Genomic DNA, 17,133 nt, shown 5'->3' on the forward strand with positions numbered 1-17,133 from the left:
AGGAAGCAAAACTAGGCCTGTAAATTATAGTTATAACCATCACAGATAAGCATCACAGTTATAACCATCACAGATAAGCATCACAGTTATAACCATCACAGATAACCATCACAGCTATAACCACCACAGATAACCATCACAGTTATAACCTCCACAGATAACCATCACAGTTATAGTCATCTTTTACTGAGCATTCGCAAGATCACAGACTAAGTCCTTCACATATACTGAATTTAGAACATGCTCCATTATTTATGTGCACCAAGAGGACAAAGTGGTACTAGTTGAACTAAGACATAATGTTATATACAGTAGTCCCCCCAATCCTGGGGGGATATGTTCTATGATCCGCAGTGGATGCCTGAAACCTTACATAGTAACAACCCCCAAATGGTATGTTTTTTGCCTATATATACATACCTACAGTAAAATTTCATTTATACATTAAGCACTTGACATCTGTAATCCCAGCACTTTGGGAGGCTGAGGTAGTAGAAGGATTGCTTGAGTCTAGGAGTTCAAGATCAGCCTGAGCAACAGAACAAGATCTTATCTCTACAAAAATTTAGCTGGGCGTGATGGCACACACCTGCAGTCCCAGCTACTTGGGAGGCTGAGGTGGGAGGACCGCTTGAGCCCAGGAGGTCTTGAGGCTGCAGTGAGCCATGACTGCACCACTGTGTTCCAGCCTGGGCAACAGAGCAAGATCATATCTCCAAAGATTAATAAATAAATTAGGCACATTAGGCTGGGCACGGTGGCTCACGCCTTAAATCCCAGCACTTTGGGAGGCCGAGGTGGGTGGATCACGAGGTCAGGAGTTCAAGACCAGCCTGACCAACATGGTGAAACCCCATCACTACTAAAACTACAAAAATTAGCTGGGCGTGGTGACACGCGCCTGAAATATCAGCTACTCAGGGGGCTGAGGCAGGAGAATCACTTGAACCTGAGAGGTGGAGGTTGGAGTGAGCTGAGATCGCGCCACTGCACTCCAGCCTGGGCCACAGAGCAGGACTCTATCTCAAAAATAAAATAAATTTAAAAAAGAGTCACTTGAACACAAGCACTCTGATACCCTGACATTCGATAAACTGGACAAAGGGATGATTCATGTCCTGGGTGGGATGGAATGGGATATCGAGAGATTTTATCATGCTACTCGGAATGGCATAAAACTTAAAACTTGTAAGCTGTTTACTTCTGGAATTTTCCATTTAATATATTTTGACCATGGGTAGCTGAAACCACAGAAAATGAAACCACGGATCAGGGGTGACTACTATAATTAATTATAAGTTACATCCCAGTTTTAAAGATGTGCAAATGTGAAAAGAAAAAACATCTAAGAATTAATGAAATGCAGTACCATCTCACTCAACTCTTGCAAGAACTCTAACGAGACTGGTATTATTATCCCTATCTTACAAAAGAGGAAATTGGGCCAGGCGCGGTGGCTCATGTCTGTAATCCCAGCACTTTGGGAGGCTGAGGCGGGCACATCACGAGGTCAGGAGATCGAGACCATCCTGGCTAACACGGTGAAACCCCGTCTCTATAAAAATATAAAAAATTAGCCGGGCATGGTGGCGGGCACCTGTAGTCCCAGCTACTCAGGAGGCTGAGGCAGGAGAATGGCGTGAACCTGAGAGGCAGAGGTTGCAGTGAGCCGAGATCACGCCACTGCACTGCACTCCAGTCTGGGCAATGAGCGAGACTCCATCTCAAAAAAAAAAAAAGGAAACCGGCTGGGCACAGTGGCTGACGCCTATAATCCCAACACTTTGAGAGGCCGAGGCAGGCTGATCACCTGAAGTTGGAAGTTCGAGACCAGCCTGGCCAACATGGTGAAACCCCATTTCTACTAAAACAAAATATTAGCCAGGCATGGCGGCATGGGTCTGTAGTTCTAGCTATTTGGGAAGATGAGCCAGGAGGGTTGCTTGAACCTGGGAGACAGAGATTGCAGTGAACCAAGATCGCGTCACTTCACTCCAGCTTGGGCGACAGAGTGGAAAAAAAAAAAAAAAACAGGAAGAAACCGAGGCTCAGAGAAATGAAGTAAACTAAGGTCTCTCAGCCAGTAAGTTGTGGAGCCAAAAGTCAGTTCCTGAACAGATTTCTGAATTTCCCTGGGAAGCAGGGAGCAAAGAGGAGGCAGCCAGGCTTCAGACAGATCCTTCTTGGTTACGCTGACCCATCAGAGGCAAATAACCCTGACTTGGCTGATCCCTAAAATCAGGGTCTTTCTTCAAGTGCACCTTCACAGATCCTACTTTCAGAAACAACAACAAAAAGAAAACAGGTTTCCCTAGCTCCTTCCTTGCAAAACTGGCTGGAAGTGAGGGGGGAACCTCTCAGCCAACCTGTTATATATAAAGCACATTTAACGAGCCTTTCAAGTCCTGGAAGTAGGAGAAGGAAGGGTTCATTGGAAATCTGATACTTTGGCAACCAAGCGGGAGGGACAAGGCCCTGAGCATCAGACCCTGAGGATAAACACCATCCCAAACCCCTTTGTCTGCCAGAGGAGATACTTCCTGGGGTAGCAGGAGGCGGCAAAGCTTTTTATGACAAAGTCCACCTAACAACCACCTCCACCGGAGACCTGGCTAGGGTCTTTGTACAACCCACCTAACCATAAACCCTCTATCTTTTCCCAAACCTGCTGGGGTCCCTCTCTCCACAAATACCTGTGACCATCATAAACGCCCTTAAACAGCCCCAGTTTACTGCCCAGCCTGCCTGCTGCTAAATGAGGGCATTTGTTTCAAATTTGCAAATACCGACAGCGGTGGAAACCTAAGTCCACCCCTAAAATGAAATGTTCTGCATTCCTCCAGGCCTGAAGCACCATGCTTCAAAAGCTGCAAGAGGCCCCAGCTGTTTACTCACTGGTGGGGCTATTGGGAGAGGTATTTTCCTGCTCCCTGAGGAGGCTCCTTTGATCCAGGCGAAGTGGGAAGGGGCAGAGAGGGGTGCCACCCGCACCAAGGCTAGGCTGGGCCCATGCTCTCCCACCCCTTTCTGGGTCACCAGCAGCAGCTGTGCAGCGCCTGGAAAAGGGACTCTCTTGGAAAGGCCCAAGTAGAGACTCGCCTAAAATTGCTGTCTGGAGACAGAGCAAGTTGGCTTGGTGGCTTCTGCAGGATCTCTCAAGCCATGTTCAAAGGCCCTTCAGACAAAGGTAGAGGGTAAGGAAAGGCACAGGAGGCTGTACAGCCGCTGAGGGCACCCCAGCCTCTTACACAGGCAGAAATAAAGGACAAGGTCCCCACCCTGTTCTTCCCAGTCTACCCCACAGCTCAGGACACTTCATCAAAACAGGGTGCAGGTGTTTACTAAATAACAGCCTTTTGTTCTAAGAAGTTTTGCTAAAGGGGAGGGGGGATAGGCAAGAAAGAGAGAGAGCCCTTCCTGCAGGTCTCCAGGGCTGTTCCATGACCCAGCCTAGCCCCCTCCCCTCAGTACTCCTCCCGTAAGAGGCCTGGATCCCTGGGGTAGAGGAGGAGCTCAGATCATGGGCAGAAAAGCTGCTGTGTAGCTGGGCATTTTTTTAACTGGTCAGTTTAACAAGTGGTTTAATCTGCTAAAGGAACTAAACTGATAGAAGGCTTTGTTCTTTGTGCTAGAACTATAAGAGATCGATAGCATTTCCTTTTTTCTTCCCCCTGAGGTTGTAAGACAATGTTTTCTTTGTGATTTGTTTTGTTTTTCAGGTAGCGGAAAATTAGGTTTGGATCTCAAATGCCATCCTAGCACTCTCTAAGGATCTGTTGGCCTCATGGAGGCTTCTCCCTCTTCTTCTAGGTGGGAAACAGCCCAGCTTTGTAAACAGATGAGCTACAATGGAATCATATCACCTTTGCATCCTCCCTTTGCATCCTCTCATGATAGAACGTAGGTTCCCACACTGGAGTCTGAGAACCTCAGAAGCAGAAGAACAAACTCAGCAGAATCACCAAGAGCGGTCAACAGTTCAGCCAAAGAGAGATACACCTGGCACAAGAAAAGTGGCATCTCCCAGAATGTCAAGGTCATGACTCAACCTCGCCTGAACACTCCTGAGGGTTAAAAGACTTGACTCCAAAGTCAGAAATTAAAGGGAAATCTACATCATTAGGCCCCTACCATGGGGCAGGGCCTGGAGCACCAAGCGTGGGCACATCTACCTACACAAAAGTAGTATGAGGTGGCAAACTCTATTAACCACTATGGGGATGACTCTATTACCTCCTACGTGGTCTCTACCACAGCACTGCTCGGCGTACAACTCCCAGCAAGAAGCAATGATCTGGAATGCACCTACAAGCCAGGGCCTGCAACTGCCTGTGACCTTCCAGCAGCACCAGGAGGAGGAGGCTAAGAATTCATGGGTTCATGAGAAAAGCTCAAGCCATTGGGATTTAGGCACAGTGTCCTAGCCTTTTAGACTATATATAGTTTCACCATAACTCTTTTTATTTATTTATTTTTTTGAGATGGCATCTCACTCTCATCCAGGTTGGAATGCAGTAGCATGATCTCAGCTTACTGCAACCTCTACCTCCCAGGCTCAAGCCATTCTCCTGCCTCAGCCTCCCGAGTAGCTAGGATTACAGGCATGCACCACCACAGCTAGCTAATTTTGTGTTGTTAGTGGAGATGGGGTTTCATCACGTTGGTCAGACTGATCTCGAACTCCTGACCTCATGATCCACCTGCCTTGGCCTCCCAAAGTGCTGGGATTACAGGTGTGAGCCACTGCACTTGGCCATGTGTGCAGCACAGTAACACATGGACATACAAGGACTCTAAGTGAAGGCACAGGAGGGACTGGCACTCTGGTCTCAGCTCTCTGTGTTTTTTGAGACAGGGTCTCTCTCTGTTGCCCAGGCTGGAGTGCAGTGGTGCAATCTTGGCTCACTGGAGCCTTGACCCCCCAGGTTCAAGTGATCCTCCCACCTCAGCCTCCCAAGTAGCTGGGATCACAGGCATGTGCCACCACTGCTGTCTAATTTTTCTTTTATTTTCTTTTCCGTAGAGATGGGGTCTCACTATGTTCCCCAGGCTAGTCTGAAATTCCTGGGCTCAAGCAATCCTCCCGCCTTGGCCTCCCAAAGTGTTAGGATTACAGGTGTGAACCACCACACTGGCTTCAGCCCTGTTCCTCACCAGCTCTGTAGTGCTGGGCAGATTGTGCTTTTGTGCCTCAGTTTCTTTCCCTGTCAAATACTCTCCCTCCTAAATCTTTACAGCACCCTTTGCACCCAGAGAATTATACCCTAATACCCACATCACCAGTTGGTCAAGTCTAAACACATTTGTGCCCACGCACTAGAGCATCCAGAATAAAAAGCAGCCCTTAGATTAAAGTGCTCTCCCTAAACCCAGGGTAAAGAGAGCCTGTAAGGTGTAGCAGAAATAGGGCTGGAGGTGCCACACTGAGTGAGCCTCAGCAAGGGCCCTCCAAGGTCTTCTGTTCTGAAGTTCAAGCCTGGAGAGGAGGATAGGACTTGCCCATGGTCACACAAGCAGTTTCAGGCAAATGTGGAAGCAGAGTCCATGTCTTCCAACACCGAGCCTAGTGCTCCTCCTGGTGCCTCCTCAGGTTCAAGAGGTATGAACAGTACCAGGACACCCAGCGCTGGAGCTTAGCAAGACCCAAGACCCGCCTTTGGGACTGAGGTCCTACCACTTCTCTTGCAGGAATTCCTCTAAATCAGGAATGCCCACACAACTTTACCTGCAGACCCTAGTGTCCCCAGGGAGAGAGGAAACAGGAGAAAGGAAAACTGAAAGCTCCTTAATAAAATGTGAAATAAACTCTGCAGCCCACTCTTCCCAAGGACTCAGCCAGCCTTCCACACCAATTATCACGTAAGGCTAGCAGCCTGTATCGGCAAGACAGTAAAATCCTCTCACAGGGAAAGGGGCCCAGAAATAGGCCAAGACTTCAGCAGCCACAGATACACAATGTTCAGTGGGTACAGTAATGGGGCCGCACCCTCATGGGCTTATCCTATCGTATGTTACAGGCAGGATTGCCCCATCCCACCACCATCGGAGGCAGAACAGTAGTGAAGAGGGCTCAATTGAAACATGACATTAGAACAGAGGCATCAAAATCATCTTGGTCCATCGGCTGGGAAACAAAGAGCCACTAGTTGCAAGGCCTTCATGCCAATGGAATAGCCACCTTTGACTGTACAGGTTGTGCACTGCTCAAGATGTCTGACCAAAGAACCAACACTGAAATACTGCCTGAACCCTGGTGCAGGACTGCATCTACCTGGAGAAAGGGGTATTTTTTTTCTTCTTTTCTTTTTTTTTTTTTTTTTTGAGATAGGGTCTCGCTCAGTTGCCCAGGCTGGAGTGCAGTGGTGCAATCACACCATAGCTTACCCACTTCAGCTCTGACATCCCAGGCTCAAGCAATCCTCCCGCCACAGCCTTTGAGTAGCTGAGACTACAGGCATGCACCACCACGCCCAGCTAGTTTTTTTGTATTTTTTTTTAAGACAGGGTTTCGTCTTGTTGCCTAGGCTGGTCTCAAACTCCTGAGCTCAAGTGATCCACTTGCCTCTGCCTCCCAAAGTGCTGGGATCACAGGCGTGCCCACGACTCCCAGTGCGCCCACGATTCCCAGTGCGCCCACGACTGGGAGTACTTATTTGTAATGTGCACAAAGGTACGGTACGAGCTAGCTGCTGGGACACCTCAGCAGTCCCAAAGGCACACAAACGTTCTCCTTGTTGCCCTGCCACCACCCCAAGGAGGAGACAAAAAAAAAAAAAGCCACAGTGTCTTCTGGAGGGGAGGCTGTGCATGAGGGGAGCCCACTGCCCTTGGCCACACAGAACCTCAGGAACCTCCCCACAGCATAGACAGAAGTTCCTACAAATTACACAGAGTCACTGACTGGGGAAACCCCCACAGCCATCCAGTGATTATAGAAACCCCTCCCTTGGGTATCATAAAAGTCTGCCTAGGCTGCATGAAGCACAATTCACTACCCATTCCCTGAGAACCTCAGCATGCCGGGAGAGACAGTGGCCCTTAAGCAGGACTAACCCACCCCTTGGGAGAATCTGCTATTGAGACAGAGAGAGGGAGAATTCCCACCAGGAAAATGTGGCTCTGTGTGGCTCCCATATTTCTGGGTTGCTGTTGGAATACTGAGACCCATTTAGAAAACCTGTGCTTTTGAATGAGGAAGCCAGTCTTTTTTTTTTCTTTTTTTTTTTTGAGACAGAGTTTCTCTCTTGTTGCCTAGGCTGGAGTGCAATGGTGCAATCTCAGCTTACCACAACCTCGGCCTCCCAGGTTTGAGTCATTCTCCTGCCTCGGCCTCCCAAGTAGCTGGGATTACCGGCATGCCCGGCAAATTTTGTATTTTTAGTAGAGACGGGATTTCTCTATTTTGGTCAGGATGGTCTCGAACTCCCGACCTTAGGTGATTCACATGCCTCAGCTTCTCAAAGTGCTGGGATTACAGGCATGAGCCACTGCATCTGGCCCAAATGAGAAAACCATTTCTAAGGCTGCTAGTCAAGAGGCACTTTGTTGAGCCTTCGGCAAACCATTCTAGAGTCAGAGGGCTGGAAAGAAAGGCTGACACCTCTGGCTGGGCACAGTGGCTTATGCCTATAATCCCAGCACTTTGGGAGGGCAAGGCAGGTGGATCACAAGGTCAGAAATTCAAGACCAGCCTGACCAATATGGTGAAACTTCATCTCTACTGAAAATACAAAAATTAGCCGGGTGTGGTGGCGGGCGCCTGTAATCCCAGCTACTCAGGAGGCTGAGGCAGGAGAATGGCGTGAACCCAGGAGGCAGAGGTTGCGGTGAGCCAAGATCATGCCACTGCATTCCAGCCTGGGTGACAGAGAGGACGAGGGGAGGGGAGGGGAGGGGAGGAGAAGGGAGGAGAAGGGAGGGGAGGGGAGAAAAGAAAAGAAAAAAAAAGAAAAGAAAAGAAAAGAGAAAAAAGGCTGACCCCTCAAAAGGAAACAGCTGGCCAGGACAGTCTCTGGGAAGAACCATCAGGGCTAGTCAGAGGGGCTGCTTCCCAGGGGTCACCCATTTCCACAGCTGAAGAGCATTATATCACAACTTCACAGGGGCCAGCAGGCAAAAGCATCACTTGCATTGTGCTAATGAGGAAACTGAGGCTCGGAAAGGTTAACTAACCAGCTCAGGGTCATGTGGGTATGCAGCAATTGATCCAGGACCAGAACACAGAAAAACTGGTGTCACGGGTCTATAGATGTCTCTTCTCTTACTTCATCACTTATGGCTGCTGTGTGATAGTAGGACAGAACCACCCAGGTTTTCAGAATCCTGGTCCGATGACTTTACATCATTCTGAGGCCATCACTGACTACATCTGTTCAGCAAGGTCGGATCCTCTCTCCTCTCTAAAGCCCTCCCACCCCCATTTGCTCCTACATCTCAGACTTACCATCCCACACATTCTGGAATGCACTTCTATTCTACTTAGCACTTTACCAAATGGTGTCTTTCATACTTCATCTGATTTACGTTTCTGCATCTTCCTCCTTTGTCCCATGCCTCCTCAGACAGCTTCACCCATAGAAGACACTCAAGCACTTTGAATGAACTCCCTCCTAAGCCCCCCACTATTAATACCGCCCTTTTTCTCAACACCACACCTCCACTTCAGACTGACAAATTCTCCTTATGGCTACTCAATGGTTCTCACACTTGAGCGTAGGTAAGAATCTCCAGGAAGCTCTATAAATGCAGTTTCCAGGCTGGGCGTGGTGGCTTACACCTGTAATCCCAACACTTTGGCAGGCAGAGGCAGGAGGATTGCTTGAGCCCAGGAGTTCAACACCAGCCTGGGCAACACAGCAAGACCTCGTCTCTACTAAAAATAAAAAATAAATGTAAAAAACTAGCCAGGTACGGTGGCATGCACCTGTGATCCCAGCTACTTGGGAGGCAGAGGCGGGAGAATCACTTGAGCCCAACAGGACAAGGCTGCAGTAAGCTGTGATTGCACCACTGCACTCCAACCTGGGTGACAGAGTGAGACCCTGTCTCAAAAATAAATGAATAAAAATTAAAATGCAGTTTCCTTTAGAAATCTGACCTATGTAACTGGATTGGCTATTCAAAAACAACAACATAATCTAACAAATAAATAAAATGCATTTTCTGGCCTCTCCCTCAATAATTCTGATGGGCAGGTCTGCAGTAAGGCCCAGGAAACTAAAATTTTCTTCAGTACTTTGGTGACCTGCCCTCTCACTATACTCTCCACTCTACATCTTTGAGAAATACGTATCTATACCTTCCTAATATATGACTTACAATCCCTACCCCACGACTCGGGACCTTGTCTTCAGAAATTACATACACATCCAAACCTGCGAGTGCATATCCCACTTATCAAGGCTTACACTTCTTACAGGAGCTTGGGATCTGCAGGACACCTGGTGGATGACGTTCTAGTCACCTGAGCATTCACTCAACACATACCCCAGTTAATGCACACAGCAAATGAGAGTTTAGCAATGTCAAACCAAGTAAGGAGAGGGGAAAGGCACCTGTGTGCGTGTCAGCCCTTCGAACCAAGCTTCCTCCCTGCCCCACTGCTGTTTGTGTAACATTACTGGGAGGGAAATGGCCTAAATGCAGAGAAGAAAAGAGGATGGAAAAAGTGACATACTACAGAGGGCTTCCTCAAACCGCTGATGAGCTGTGGCAGCTCTCGGGCCAGTTCCACCAAAGCGCCAGGGGGCTCAGTAGTGAACTCAGAGAATTCCAACATAGGACTCTAACCAGCTACAATGGCAGTACTTTCACACCCTCAGAAAAAGGACCAGGCAGATGGGGGCCAGAGCAGGAATCGAGGAGAGGAGCAGGCGGCAGCTCCAGGGCAAGGTGAGGGCCAGCGCCAGCAACTGTGGCCCTGAGTCTGTAACCCCACCATGTGGCTCTGGCCAGGGGTAGTGCCCAGGCACAGCAGCAGAGAGGCATCTACTGAGGTTAGGGAGAGAAGGAGGTTGAGGGACGCAGGCCAAGGACACCCAACCCTGTTTAATGACCCTTTCTTCCATCAGGAAAACACCAAAGACTGAATCCTTGGCCCCAAACTGCTTTTGGCTCCAATATTAGAGTCTGAACCGGCCAACCTCTGTCCCAGACGAGTCTCACAGAAGCTGCATTGGCTTAAACACAGACTCACACAAACCCCCTCACTCCAGAATATGAAATGCTCCAAAGACTAACAACACTACAACTGTCAAAGCCCAGCGGAGACATGCCTCCCTTTATGAACCAAATGTATTCCTGAAAAGTTGTCTGTCAACCAAATTTCTGCCTAACAAATCCAGTTTCTCCACTGACTTTCGTTATAAAATCAGTCGTATTTTCCTCTAGGAAAAGCTGAGGTTTTGAGAGGAGCTAAACATCAGGCTGAATATTGCAGACTTTCTAGAGTCACACATTTAATGGAGAAATTTCTTGACAAAGTCTAATTCAAGTCAAACCCAAAGGAGGTAATTTTTAAGTGTGCACATCACCCCAAGGAGTGTACACATGAAGTAAGCTATTTAAAGCAAATCTTCAAATACTGTGCAGGATCTCAGCTCCCAATTTATACTGTTGCAACAGGAAAGCTCTGTGCCTTGAGATTCTGTATAAAGAAGGAAGCCTAGGCCAGGACTTCTGGAACTCTGGGGTACAGAGTCACCTGATGATCTTGTTAAAATGCAGATTGCGGCAGGGTATGGTGGCTCACGCCTATAATCCCAGTAATCTCAGCACTTTGGGAGGCCGAGGTGGGCGGATCACAAGGTCAGGAGTTCGAGACCAGCCTGACCAACATGGTGAAACCCTGTCTCCACTAAAAATACAAAAAAAAAAAAGGCCGGGCGCGGTGGCTCAAGCCTGTAATCCCAGCACTTTGGGAGGCCGAGACGGGCGGATCACGAGGTCAGGAGATCGAGACCATCCTGGCTAACCTGGTGAAACCCCGTCTCTACTAAAAAATACAAAAAACCAGCCGGGCGAGGTGGCGGGCGCCTGTAGTCCCAGCTACCCGGGAGGCTGAGGCAGGAGAATGGCGTAAACCCGGGAGGCGGAGCTTGCAGTGAGCTGAGATCCGGCCACTGCACTCCAGCCTGGGCAACAGAGCGAAATTCCGTCTCAAAAAAAAAAAAAAAAATACAAAAAAAAAAATTAGCTGGGCGTGGTGGTGCGTGCCTGTAATCCCAGCTACTCAGGAGGCTGAGGCAGGAGAATCGCTTGAACCCAGGAGGCAGAGGTTGCAGGGAGCCAAGATCATGCCACTGCACTCCAGCCTGGGCAACTCTCAGAATGAGAATGAGAGTCCACCTCAAAAAAAAAAAAAAAAAAAAAAAAAACTGCAGATTGCGATTCTGATTCATGCTCTCAGGAATGCTGATGCCATGTGGCCCTGGGTCTTACTTTGAGCAGCGCAGTTATAGATACTCTAGGCCCCTACACAGTTCTCTGAGGAAGCAACTTTAGCACCAGTTTTTAAGCTGCAATCAGCTTCATATGTAGCGGTGCTTGCCCACGCACAGAACTCGCAGAAAGCTAGAAGCCCCACCACATCAAAACTCAGAAAAGCCACCACCAAAACCAGTCAGCCCAGGATCAGGGAAGGAAGATCTGATCCTTAATTTGGTCACCGTAGAGAAGGCACAAGGAGGAACAGGCAACCCCAACCCAAAGAAGCTGGGGAGGGTGCAGAAGACTCCCAATGCCTAGGATGCAAGGGGTTATTTAACCCCACCCTTGATCATTCTGCCCTGCGCCCAAATGGTTCATTCACTTTTGAAATAAACCTACATGAGGACCTGTTATATCAGCTGGGTGCAGTGGCTCACGCCTGTAATCCCAGCACTTTGGGAGGCCGAGGTGGGCGGATCACCTGAGGTCAGGAGTTTGAGACCAGCTTGGCCAACATAGTGAAACCCTGTCTCTACTAAAAATACAAAAATTAGCTGGGTGCAGTGGCGCATGCCTGTAATCCCAGGTACTCAAGAGGCTGAGGTAGGAGAATCACTTGAACCCGGGAGGTAGAGGCTGCAGTGAACCAAGATTGAGCCAATGCATTACAGCCTGGGAGACACAGGAAAACTCCATCTCAAAATTAAAAAAAACAAAAAACAAAAAAACCCTACATAAAAACCTGTTATAAATAAGTACTGTACTAAACTCTATGGGGGAGCCCTTCAGTAAATTAAAACAAAACCCAACAGGGGCAAAAATATGGATGGTGTCGCAAGAATGACAGTCCAGAAGTTCTACAGGTGTCTACTTTCTGGCAGGAGAGATAGGACAGCTTCAGGGAAGAAGAGGCAGTGGGGCTGGGCAACAGAGAGACAGGAGAAAGCAATGTACACCCGGGGACTGGCCCGAAGGAAAGAAAGGTCGGAGAAAACCAGATATGTGTTAGGAGATGGCAAACAGTCCAGCTGGACTGGCATGGAGGGTTCCAGTGGGTAAAATGTCCATTGTTGGGAATGACTGTAAAGCTGAAAGAATCTTTGAAGCACACCACAGAGGGAAGACCAAGAAAGGGGTGTGTGTGTGTGTGTGTGTGTGTGTGTACATGTTTTGTTTTTGTTTTTTTTTTTTTGAGTGGAGTCTAGCTCTGTCGCCCAAGCTGGAGTGCAGTGGCACAATCTTGGCTCACTGCAACTTCCGCCTCCCGGGTTCACACCATTCTCCTGCCTCAGCCTCCCGAGTAGATGGGATTAGAGGTGTGTGCCACCATACCCAGCTAATTTTTGTATTTTTAGTAGAGATGGGGTTTTACCATGTTGACCAGGCTGGTCTTGAACTCCTGACATCAGGTTATCCGCCTACCTTGGCCTCCCAAAGTGCTGGGATTACAGACGTGAGCCACTGCACCCGGACTACCTCATTCTATTTAATCCTCAGCACAACTCTAGGAAGCTCTTTTTTTTTTTGAGACGGAGTCTCGCTCTGTCGCCCAGGCTGGAGTGCAGTGGCCGGATTTCAGCTCATGGCAAGCTCTGCCTCCCGGGTTCACGCCATTCTCCTGCCTCAGCCTCCCGAGTAGCTGGGACTACAGGCGCCCACCACCTCGCCCGGCTAGCTTTTTTTTTTGTACTTTTTAGTAGAGACGGGGTTTCACCAGGTTAGCCAGGATGGTCTCGATCTCCTGACCTCGTGATCCGCCCGTCTCGGCCTCCCAAAGTGCTGGGATTATAGGCTTGAGCCACCGTGCCCGGCCTAGGAAGCTCTTTATAGAAGAGGTTGAGAAGCTAAGAGGTTTGTCCAGGGCTACAGGGCCTGCCAATGAGTCTGAGTTGCTGCTTTGCCAGATACATTCCTTATCCCTGGGCTCCACATCCCTCAACAGAGAATCAAAAACATTGGGGGAAGATAAAAAAATTAAAAACAATACAAAAATTAAAAAGAATACAAATTAAAAATATAACAGTTATTTACACAGCATTTCCACTGTAATAGGTACTACACATAATTTACAGAATTTTTTTTTTTTTTTTTGAGACGGAGTCTTACTCTGTCCTCCAGGCTGGAGTGCAGTGGTGCGATCTTTGCTCACTGCAAGCTCCGCCTCCCGGGTTCACGCCATTCTCCTGCCTCAGCCTCCCAAGCAGCTGGGACTACAGGCGCCCACCACCACACCTGGCTAATTTTTTGTATTTTTAGTAGAGAAGGGGTTTCACCGTGTTAGCCAGGATGGTCTTGATCTCCTGACCTCATGATCTGCCTGCCTCAGCCTCCCAAAGTGCTGGGATTATAGGCGTGAGCCACCGCGCCTGGCTGCACTCTTGGATTTTGTCATTCTCAGGGAGTCCTTTTCCAATTCCCTGCAGATGCCAAGGAAGGACCATACTTTATATCCATTGCTTGAGCTCTGTCCACCACTCAATGCTGCTCTGAACAGCAGGAATTTGAGTATATCATTTGACAAATGACATGAGGAGCACCCTCACCCTGCCACCATACTTCCCAACAGCTGAGAAAAGCCATCACTAATAAAAGCAACTCCTAGGCCTGAATTACAGGCTGCAGAGCCTTGAGGAATCTGCAGACAGCCTATCCCAGAACATGACGACTCAATTTCCCCCAAAGAAACAAGAGCCTGGAGGAAAGAAACCAGGGAGGGGGAGGGGAATCGGGATGAGGAAGTGACCACATCTGACTGTCCAAGAGGTTGGTTTAGAATCCCAAGTTTCAAACATCAAGCCTCCTCCTCCTCCTCCTCCTCCTCTTCCTCGTCCATATTTATTACAACAGCATCTTAAAGTGCAGAAAGTATCTCAGCCATTTATGGCATAATTACCCAGACTTTAAAATGGTCTAATCCACAAACCTAGCCAGCCTAGGTTCCTTACTCCAGCCTTATTAACAGTGGGATCTCGCTACAACTCCAGTTAATTATACAGTTAAACAATGAGATGGAAAAATCTACTGTGATCTATTAAAAAAATCGTTGCCCCCTTAAGTCATGCGTCTGGGGGTGGGTTGAGTCCCAGGATTTCACTAGAAGACAACAGGCGCCTCGGCCTCTGCTGAAATTGTTTACAGCACATGGACAGGTTCCACAACAAGGCACATTTGGTGGAACTGATTTAAGGCTCTCATTAAAATGTTCCTTTGTAGAGCACAAGACATCCCCCCACCCCTAAGGAGACTACAGACCTCCTGTCCTAAGCTCTCAGCCTGCCCTAACTTCCCCCAACAGGATCCCCCCGCTCCACACGCACACACTAAACACTAGTCACCAGATTAAGTCAATTAATATCAGAGTCATCTTCTCATGAAAGGAATTTAGGAATTTAGCATTTGGTGAGCAAGAGCCCCATCTTCACCAGAAACTCCCCTTGACTCCAGAACTCTGAACAGCAGCAGTGAAGGCAGCCTCATTGGGCAGACCCACACACTAAAACCCAACCAGGAGAGCCAGGAGGCCTGTGAGCTCGGGCTGCTCGCCCAGATGGCTGGGCCCCCATCCTGGCTGTGCAAAAAAGTTCCATACTTCCTCTGGGAGCAGATGTGGATTCTGCCACGAGCAATAACTACCAAACACATCACAAGAAACACGGGGCAACTCCAAACACCTCCTCCAAATCCCTGGAGCTTACTCTCTTTCCTGGGTTACATTTACCTCTCGTTTTACAACTAGGGGCAGGGAAGATGTTGATTCCACCAGCACCAAAACCCCTCCACAGCTGGCAGGCCAGAAAGGTATTAGAAAGGCAGTTCCCTACCCATGCCGTTCCCATTGCCACCTTCAAAGGACGTGGGAAGTGATCACGTAGGACAGGTCTTCTGGACAGAGCTCCCCAAGAGAAAGCTGCTTCGAGGACCACCAAAGTGTGTTTTGGAGGCTGGGGGGCTTTATTTCCAGTCTGGGCCGTTTGGGATGTGCGGGTGGCTTGATGCTTTCCTGTAAGGCACTTCGACACCTCAGTGGTGACTCTTAGGTGTGACCAAGCCAGGAAATAAAAGCTGCGGGAGTTGGTGGGGGGGCGCTGCTGTCTGCCTGGTGATGAGGGCCACACCCTCGTTAAAATACTAAGGCCCCCCAAGAAAAGCCAGAATGAGTTATTTTTGCTTTTCTGCCCTTAGAAAGATTTCCTTTCCTCTGTGAGGACAGCCAGGATGGAAATCCAGGAAGGAGCAGAACAAACCCCGTCCGTACCTTTGCAGCCAGGCCATGCCCGATTTTGGCAGCGGCCTTTACACATTAGTCACCGCAACAGCCTGGGACCCTCGGATCCCCGGATTCGGCCCTGGCACGAAGAGGGCGCAGGGTTCCAGACCAGTAACTAGAGGCCATGGGGCGGCCCCTAATTCTTCCCTTCTTCCGCCCTCACCCGCAGGGCCATCTGGGGTCCCAGCTTTGCCCAGCAACTTGGAGGAGGGAAGCCGGGAGCGTCGGGTCAGCGTAGGTAACAAAGCTCCGCGCTTTGCGCGCCGCAGGTCTGTCCGGCATCGGGCCCCAAACCGGCCACTCTTACCTGGCCTGACCCTGCCGGGTGGGGTGGGGGGCTCCCTTTTCCCCATCGCACCCCCCACAGGGGGTGCGGGTGGTCTTTTCTCCCACGACAAGAAACTCCCCATCTGGGCCCGAGAGCCGGCAACTCTCGGCAGTTCTCGAGCAAACTCTCGGCTCAGACCACAAAAACTCAGTGAGGCTGGAAATACGTCCCCGCGGCGCGGGTGGGAGGGGGACCTGACCGAGTCCCTGGAGGCTTCGTCAGCCTCCCGGCCCCCGGGTTCCTTGCGCCCTTCCGCCGCGAGCCTGCACCCCTAGCGAGCCTCTCCACCACTCCAGGGCCGCCCAAACCCACCTCCCCAGGTGCAGCTTTTTGCCCACGGGAACTCCCGCGCTTCCCAAGCTCTGTGCCCTCAGCTCTCGGGGACTCACCGCCCAGCAGCGGCAGCAGCAGGACGCTGAGCAGAGGCAACCGGCGGGGTCTGGCCGGGGATCCCCGCGTAGCTCCCATCGCGGCGGGCTCGGGAAAAGGAGCTGAGGGCGCACAGCGGGTGCGCAGACTGCGCTCCGCGGCGGGCACAGGAGACGGAGCGCACCGGAGCGCGGGCGCCGCAGCAGCAGCCGCAGCCGGAGCCCGACCCCGAGGCGTCCCGAGCCGGAGCCGCGCGCGCCCGGTACCTCGGAGTCCTCGCGCGCCGCCGCCGCTGCCGCCGCCAAGCCCCGCCCCACGACGCCCCCTCCCCTCCGGCCCCCGCACGGCGCCCCGCCCCCTCGACGCCCCCTCCTCGCCGAGGCGGGGAGGAGCTCAGTAGGGGGAGGGGTCTGGAGAGGGATGGAGAACAGAGAGAGCAAGGCTCAGGAGAGCGCAGGGGACCTGAGAGGAGTAGGGGAGTATTTGCTGTACCTACCACCGACTCTGCAGGGATCCGGGAGAACCTAAGTGACTTGTGAGATGCCGTGGACCCTGGGGAGAATGGTCCATTCTGTGCATACCTGGAGGCTCTGGCCAACAGTTCCCCCAGAATTCTCCAGGTGGGGGTAGCGGAAGAGGTGGGCCCCACCCACTTTTCAGCAACCCAAAATCTTGCAGACCCAGAACAGCACGGTGTCCTTAATGTCCCCAGCAGAGTAACCTGAAGATGCTGTGTAGCCCG

General features: G+C 50.3%; 1 protein-coding gene across 1 annotated transcript in view; it reads right to left on the bottom strand.

Annotated features, from left to right (window-relative positions):
• The window catches only part of PTK7 (protein tyrosine kinase 7 (inactive)), an 84,525-nt gene extending 67,827 nt beyond the window's left edge, over positions 1-16,698 (bottom strand). The window contains exon 1 of the mRNA XM_023212860.1: positions 16,412-16,698. Coding sequence (XP_023068628.1) covers positions 16,412-16,490 — 79 coding nt within the window. The 5' untranslated portion in view covers positions 16,491-16,698. The remainder of the gene's footprint in view (positions 1-16,411) is intronic.
• Positions 16,699-17,133: the final 435 nt, after the last annotated feature.

Source organism: Piliocolobus tephrosceles, chromosome 5 (genome assembly GCF_002776525.5).
Source record: "Piliocolobus tephrosceles isolate RC106 chromosome 5, ASM277652v3, whole genome shotgun sequence".
NCBI lineage: Eukaryota > Metazoa > Chordata > Mammalia > Primates > Cercopithecidae > Piliocolobus > Piliocolobus tephrosceles.